At 28.9% G+C, this 8,724-nt stretch overlaps 1 protein-coding gene across 1 annotated transcript in view; it reads right to left on the reverse strand.

Moving 5' to 3' along the window:
• LOC127280800 (serine/threonine-protein kinase PAK mbt) overlaps window positions 1-6,092 on the reverse strand; it is a 26,137-nt gene extending 20,045 nt beyond the window's left edge. The window contains exons 1-4 of the mRNA XM_051304063.1: window positions 5,277-6,092; window positions 4,284-4,652; window positions 2,607-3,006; window positions 839-1,803 (exon numbers count right to left, since the gene is read on the reverse strand). Coding sequence (XP_051160020.1) covers window positions 839-1,803; window positions 2,607-3,006; window positions 4,284-4,651 — 1,733 coding nt within the window. The 5' untranslated portion in view covers window position 4,652; window positions 5,277-6,092. The remainder of the gene's footprint in view (window positions 1-838; window positions 1,804-2,606; window positions 3,007-4,283; window positions 4,653-5,276) is intronic.
• Window positions 6,093-8,724: the final 2,632 nt, after the last annotated feature.

Raw genomic sequence — 8,724 nt, forward strand, 5'->3', positions numbered from 1 at the left:
CTATTTTTCGTTACCTTCACCCTAGTACAAGGACGATGGCCATGGAAAGTAGTAAGATTTATAAAATAATCATTTTAAATATGTAATTTCAAATCGTCGATTGAGGGCAGAAATACGCCACAATTCAGGCGAATGTTGAGAAACATGACAATCTAAAAAATATTAGGGTAACCTGCCATTCCAGTAAAGAAAGTTATGAGCATTAAAAATTTAAAAGTCATTAAAATTCTGAAATTTTGAAAAATTCATATCTCGAAAACGGCTTGCTAAAAAAATTTGAAAAAAATCATGAAAGCTAGTCTCAATTATTAGTAAAAGAAAAAAAAGTTTCAAAAAAATCGGATATGCAATTGTAGATGGACTTCGAATACATCCTATATATCTATTATTACTTTTGCATCCATCGTTTGAATTAAACATAAAATTAGCTTTGACAAATTTACTTGCTAAATGACGAGCATTTCTGACTTTAGTAACTAAGATTAAAAAATTTGCCTTTTTTCAAAGGAAAAACTGCTATTTGTGCATTGCTTTTGAAAAACTGCTATTTGTGCATTGCTTTTGAATTACAGCAGAAATTACCGAAGTAAAATGCACATTCTGCTTTTATTTTGTTTCAGTGCTGATGAAATTAGAATTTGTTTAAATATTTTTAATACATTAAAATAGTTTAAATTTGAAAAATTTAGAAACTTTAAAAAAATTTCCGGCCTTTTTGTCATGATATTCGGAAATTTATAAAAAAATTCCATACTTTCTCCATGATTTTCAAGTTCAATAGGAACTTATCAACAATAATTATAATATAAAATAATTTTAAAAAAAATTAGTTTTTTACCTGGAAATAACTTCGGGACTCATCCAATATGGTGTGCCCACTAATGATTTTCGTTTTGGTAATTCTTGCGAGACTTGCGCGCAAAATCCAAAGTCCGATAATTTAACACGACCATCGGCAGTTAATAATATTGAATCAGATTTAATGTCACGATGAATAACACCTTGTGAATGTAAATATTCAAGTGGTTTAAGGCACTGTGAACAAACAGTTGCTATTTGACTTTCATCCATACGTGAATGTGTCACAATATCGGTTAATGCTCCACCTTCAAGATATTCCATGACAACCCATAATTCATCGTCAACAAGAAAACTATCATACATCTCAACAATATTTGGATGATGATAATCTCTCATAATAACAACTTCATTGAAAAGTAATTCGCGTCTCTGTTGTTTTCTGAGATCCATTTTTTTTACCGCCACCTGACGATGTAATGCCTTATCGGTCGCTATACAAACAGTGCCCGTACTGCCTTCGCCAATTTTCAAAAAATTCTCCAAATTCTCACGTGGATCACCACGACTTACAACCATTTGTAATGCGGCTCTAAATTGTTCATGCGTAAGCCTTTGATCGGCATTTTGTTTATTGACATTGTTCGATGTGCCCGATGTTGATGAGACAATTGCCAAATTTCCCGATGATACGGCACTTTTCATATTTTGATTTTGATCTGGTAAAGAGCTACCACTTGCAATTGTTGATGAGGTGGCGGATTTTGAAAGATTGTGCATTGACTGTGAACTTTCAATTGGTTTATGAAAATGTGAATGAAGTGTCGATGGATTTTCAGTGACATTATAATTTTGCGAATGTTTATTAACATTGTGTGAACTCAATTGACTCAATGGTCTTTGCGATGCTATTGATCCAACTGGCGATACTTTTGGATGCATATTATGAATTAACATATTATGAGCTGATTGTCGATCTCTCATTGTTGGATCCATTTTATTCACCTGTTTGAAAATATTCAATTTATTTTATTTTGGGGAAAAAAATTTATAAAAATAAAAAGAAATATGAATAATTTTTAGCTATAGATAGTGTATGCCTAATGTTTTGAACAATTCAGTTGAACAAATCACATTGACACGTTCGATTTGGCTAAATTTTATTTTTTTTTATCTTTTAGTACCCTATGAAAAAGTGTTCCATGATTTTTTTCCAAATTTTTTTATGAAACTGTTTAGGCCATATGAAATTTTCAAAAATGATTTTTTATTTTTAAATGCTCGTGAATTCTTTAAAAATGTATCAATTTTTTTATTTTTTGAAATCGTGTGAAGTTTTTGAAAATTTGTTGATGGATAAAAAAATTTAAAAAAAAAATCATGGGTCACTTTTACGTAGAGTACTGAAAGATAAAAAAATTTTATCCAAATCGAAAGTGTCAACATTTTTTTTTCAATTTTTGATAAAGAAATCACGAAGCTGAAGTACGCAACGTTTATGATAAACCATTTTTAAAGAAATAATTTTTTACAATGAAAAATTCTATAATTTTTCGCCTAAAAAATATTTTTTGTAGTTTTTATTAATCAACAAATTATAAAAAAATATTTTGTAAGCAAAAAATTATAGAATTTTTTATTTTAAAAAATTATTTCTTTAAAAATCGTTTATCATAAACGTTGCGTACTTCAGCTTCCAAAGAAATCAATATTTGATAATAAAATTGAAATTTAAAAAATTAGTAAACTTTTTTCGCTCGTTGAAAGTTGAGAATTTGCAGAACATTAATATTATAATAAATTTATACCTGGAAATTGCCATTATATTGTCCGGATGGCGCTGTCATGGGTTGATTCATTCTTTGTAGATCGTGTTCGGGAATTTGTGATATATTCGAATTTATTGTTGTTGGACTTGGAATACTTGGGATTGGACTTAAATTTTGGAAATTTAATGACAAATTAGGCGCATTCGATCCCATGTGCGTTAAATTTGGTGACGATTGCATATTAGGATTGAGATTCTGTAGATTTGGAATGAGGCTGTGATGATTGGAATTCATTGTTGGTCCAACGTGCGGTGAATTTTGCCGCATTTTCTCTGGATAGCCATGTGATTTTGCAAAATTCGAATACGCCTGAAGTTGAGCGGGACTCATTGACATCTCTTGTCCTTCCGGTACGGAAGGTGGAAGATTTGAATTATTTCTAAAAAAAAAAAAAATGTTTCGAAATCTTTAATAATAAATTATTCAAAATAATTCAAATTTAAATTCAAGAAATGAAAATTTAAAATTAAAAAAAAATTTTTTTTTTAAATTAGATTAAAATTTAGATTTTTGAAATTAATTCAACTTCAAGTGATTTTTAATTTTAAATTTATGATGATTTCTGTTACTAAAAAATTTATTAGAAATTGCAGACAAAAATAAAATAATTTGAAAAGTTTTTAATTGAAAAATAGTTTCAGATAGTTGAATTTTCGAAGAATATTATAAAAATCATTAAAAATAATTGAATTTCAGGAGAGTTATAATTGAAATGATTAAATTTGAAAAAAAATTTAGAAATTATTAATTTTTAGAAGCTTTAAAATTGAAATTATTGAAAATAGTAATTGAATTTCAAAAGATTGTATTAAATTTCAGACAATAATTATAATAAGAGAAATTTTTAGTGATTTTTGTTGATAAAGAATTTATTAGAAGAAAAATACTTTCGGATAACTGAATTTTCGAAGAGTATTATAAAAATTATTGAAAATAATTGAAATTTTTGTAAATAATTAAATTTCAAGTGATTTAGAATTAAAATTTTTTGGTAATTTTATTTGCTATTTTTTTTTTCAAATTATAAACAATTATTAAATTTCATAAAAATTTTAATTGAAAAATAGTTTAAGATAATTAAATTTGTGAAGAATTTCATTAAAATTATTAAAAATAATGAATTTAGTTAAGAATTTTATTTAAAAATTTGTTAAATAAATGAAATAAAGAAGATCTGAAGAAAATCTGCATTGTATAATAAAAAACGTATTTTGTTTAAAAATTCTGTAAAAAAAATGTGAAAAAAAAGTCGAAAAATAAGTCGCATTTTATTAAAATAAGTCGAAAAAAGTTGAATTTTTAAAAAAAGTTGGAAAAAGTCGTATAATCTGAGGCCTGGAATTATTATTTTTCAAAAATAAATTTTGTTCTGAATTCACCAAATCTAGCATAATTCAGCACAATTTTTTACAATTTTATTTAACACGGAAAATTATAAAATTGTTTACCTAAAAAAAATTATTTTTTATAATTTGTTGATTAATAAAAACTACAAGAAATATTTTTTAGGCAAAAAATTATAGAATTTTTCATTTTAAAAAATTATTTCTTTAAAAATCGTTTATCATAAACGTTACGTACATCGGCTTCGTATTATATTTAAATTTATAAATTTTTTTTTTTTTTGAAAATCAATTTGTAAGTAAAATAATATACCTGTAGTCTCGCCTAAGTCTAGGTGGACTAGACGATCGAAGTGAATTTGATCTAGCGACTGTGCTAGTTTTTGGCAATCCATTTTCAGTGCCTTTATCACCAGGTGCAAATTTTCCAATTCTCGGATCATTGTGTCCTCGTACAATTGTTTTTAAATCGAGAATTTCCGTTGGTGTAATTTCACTTGGATCAACAAGTGGTAGTGGACGATTTGTAGACTTGAGTATTTGATTGTTGCCAACAATTGACGCCCATTGCAAAGGTAAACCAACAAATTTGCCTTCGCGTTTATCAAAACCAGTATGAACTCTATGCTCAAAATTTGTTGGTGTCGATATTTGTGGCTTCTTTTTCTTTTTGGCAAACATTCTAAAAATAATATTTACTTTGTTTTTTTAGGATTCTTCGATTATTTAGAAGAAAATTAAAATAACGAAACTATTAATTAGTTTTTCCATCCGTAATGATAATATTTTTGTGAAATAATAATATATTATAATTTCGTTATATTATACGTAACACAAATATTAAACATTTAATATAAGAATAAAATATTACATTTTGTTTTGTTAAAATATAAATAATATTGAATAAAATTTTTCATATTGTTTCGTAACATAATTTTTAATATAACCTAATACTTTTAGCCAATTGAAATATATTAAAAATAACTATCGTGTTTGTTTATTTTTCTCGTAATTATTACACAATAATCCATTTAAAAGAATAAATAAGAAACAGTTGAAAATCGATTTTGTTGCATAAACTCCCGACTTTTTATAATTACATGAAAATATTTCGAAAACTATTTATTTTAACGAACACTAATTGAGTAATTAAATATCAAATAACATTATAGTAAATCATAACATTAGACGTATCAATTTTTAACATTAAAATTGCATTTTTAAATAAACATCAATTCTTGAAATTAAAACTTAATTCACATTTTGAATAACAAAATTATTAGATACAATTAAAAAATGTACTTACTCAAAAAAAAAAAAAAAAGTATAAGCCCTTCGAAAAATATCTCTTCAATCCTTGTCAGTAATGCTGATTGTGTCACTCCTTATTATTATGAGAAATGAAACACATTCACTTTTTGTATTCCTTTTCTCGAGATTTTTGGGAGCGTCATATGCTGAGAATTTGATGATTTATGTCAATATTCGAAAGTAGCCTCAGGACAGGTGACATTGCACATAAGTTTAATTGTGTGAAATTTTAGGAAAAACGAAAGGGGAACCCGGGGGAAGCCAAATGACAGCAACGCCTATTTTGAGTCGTAATTTGCGGCTTCACTATTTAATATGAAAAAATTTTCATGGAAAATTTTATCTCGCGGTATAATTATCACGATACACCTTGCCACATTCTAGTCCACTAGAAATCACAGTAACTTTGGAATTCATTAAAAAACTAAAGGAAAAATCATTGCAAATATTCTCTATGTGTTTCTTTAAACTTTCTTTGCGCACCACACGGCCGATTGAGAAAGCTTCACAGGTATCCAGGTATTCACCGCTCCCGTGGGTTCTATGAATGTGTTGAGTACTCCAATTGCAATATTGCATGCAGAAAACACCTGTAATTTCCTTTAATAAAGTGTCTACACTATAAATAAAGCAGTCATTTTTATGTGGTCTTTGAAAATATTTTCTTACTATTATTATAATCGTTGTGAATATTTTTAAATACAAAAAAAGAATTGTTATAAATCGTTTAATAAACAAAATATTTTTGTTTTAAAATTATAGGTATTAAATTTAATATTTTTAAATAGGGTAAAATTTTAGAATTACTATTGTATAAAAAAAAATTTTCTTAAATACAATATATATTAATTCAAAAATAATTTACTTAATTTTATATTTGTTATTGTTATCTATTATTATGAAATTTTCATAAATGTTAATTTTAATTCACTCAAAATCGTATTTACCAAGAATTGTATTTAAAGGGTTTTTCATATTTCATAAATCCTGAGACAGAGTTGGGAAACTTGAATTTTACCATCATTAAGGTGAAATCACATGGTGGCGTAAAAGAAAATTATGAGAGTGAAAAGGATAGTGAGGAAACTCCCCAACCAGTTATTGGACATTTAAGGCGCTTGTACACCTCACAAATTCTAAAGGTGCTTTTATACCTCCAGTATTTTGATCAAGCAATCGGCTGGATTGAATTTTCACGGAGAATCACTGAATTTGATTGGCTCTAAAAATATTCCATTTTCACGGTGGAAATGGAATATTAAGTATACTCCGAATTTGTCAAAAGTTATACTAATTTTGATTGGCCTTGCTCATGGAGAATTTCCAAAAGATAGGAAAATTTCGAAATTCTCTATGGGCAAAGCCAATCAAAGTTAGTGAAACTTCTGACAAATTCCGAGGATACTCAGAATTTGTGAGGTGTACAAGCGCCTTTAAGAAGCTTTTATATCTCCAGTATTGTGACGTCAGCAAGTTAACGTTATAACGTACCGTTTGCGTGCTCATTCTGGACTTACCTAGAGGCGGTGCTTACATGGGTTGGTTTCCATTGTCCCCACTCGCCATTTGTCATAATTCTCGTGAACTACAGCACCCTGCTCTAGTGAAAATTTAGTAACTTTATAGTAACTTTTAATTTTAACAATAAAGTCACTAAATTTTCACTAGAGCAGGGTGCGATAGTTAACGAGAATTATGATAAATGACGAGAGGGGGTTTTGGCGAGTGGGGACAATGAAAACCAACCAAACCTTGCGTTCGAATGCTGCGTTATGCGTTGAGTAAGTCCGTTTCCGAATTGGGATTTTTAGCGTACTTTTGATAAAGTGTATACTCGGGAAGTATGCATTGTCCTTGTTTTTGCACAAAAAAACAAGGACACTGCATACTTCCCTAGTATACACTTCATCAAAAGTACGCTAAAAATCCCAATTTGGATACGACCTAAATGAGTGTAAAGCCACTTCCAGAATGGAGACGCAAACGCATCACAATGCTAATCGAATGGGGTTGCATTTGCGTCTTCCTTCTGGAAGCGACCTAAAGTTGGTTCTACAATAAGCGCGTCGGACGTGTACGCGAACGTGTACCTAATAAGAAAGAGGGGTGCGGATATTATACATCTATACCCCTCTCTCTCTCTCTCTCATTAGGTACACGTTCACGTCCGACGCGCTTATTGTAGAACCAACTTAAAGGTACCGTCCCATGATGCTGATTCTACACTCACCGAAAACTGAGCGAGCGGTCCGCTTTTCGTCACGCTTCCCATATTCAATTATATCTATATATATAAAAAACGTAACGCAAATGCGGACCGCACGCACAGTTTTAGTTGAGTGTAGAATCAGCATAACAAACAATGAAAGTATATGTCTATCTTTCTTTCCCCCCTTTCCGTCTCATTATTCAACGCATAAAGGCCTGAGCAGAATAGAAACGTAACCGGAATCGTAACCGCAAACGTAACCGGAATAATGAGTTATTGAAAGACAAACAATATGTCTATCTTTCTCTAACTCATTCTTCCGGTTGCGTTTGCGATTCCGGTTACGTTGCTATTCTGCTCAGGTTTTAACACAGCGTTCCAAAGGCCTAAGCAGAATAGATTCTTGAACAGGAACGCAATCGTAAACGGAAACGTAAGAACGAGTAAGAGAAGGATAGCAAATATTTTTTATTCTTCTCACATTCATTCTTACATTTCCGTTCACAATTGCGTTCTCGTTCAAAAATATATTCTGCTTTGACCTGAACACAAGCATAGTAGATTGTTATTGTCCCCACTCGCCATTTGTCATAATTCTCGTCAACTACCGCACCCTACTCTAGTGAAAATTTAGTTACTTTATAGTTAAAATTAAAAGTTACTACAAAGGGTCAATCCATTATATTTCGACTGAAGTCGTCGCTGACTAATTTTTAAAAATTATAATACTTTGCAGGAATGATTTTGAAGTTATCAAGATCACGAAATGAAAAGAATTTTATTAAAATTTTAATTATTTATTGCAAAATATGAATTTAAAGTATATGAGGTGCTGAAAACTGTCAATTTTTTAGCCATTAGAAAATATGCAAAAATACGTAGAATTTACCATAAAAATAAAAAAAATTTTTTGTAATTTACTAAGAATGAATAAATTTATCATTATCAATTGATGTAATTATTTAAATATGTGAAATAATAAATAAAATATGATTTTCAAGTTTGCCTGTCAAATAACCTAAATTTGCAAATTTCATCTATTATATGTGAGAAAGAGAAGTCATTTAATTGAAAAAAACCTTACCAAATATAAAGTACCTGTGACTAACTTTTAGTTTTTCTTAGCACTTTTTTCCTTTTTTCTTCATAAATGTGAAATAAAAAGCAATAAAAATTGGCACTTTGCTTATTTTCACTATTTTTAAATGTAAATAACTTTCTTGGAGAAAACTGA

This window comes from Leptopilina boulardi, unplaced genomic scaffold (assembly GCF_019393585.1).
Source record: "Leptopilina boulardi isolate dan_hultmark-lab unplaced genomic scaffold, ZJU_Lbou_2.1 LbouV2_255, whole genome shotgun sequence".
In the NCBI taxonomy this organism is placed as follows: Eukaryota; Metazoa; Arthropoda; class Insecta; order Hymenoptera; family Figitidae; genus Leptopilina; species Leptopilina boulardi.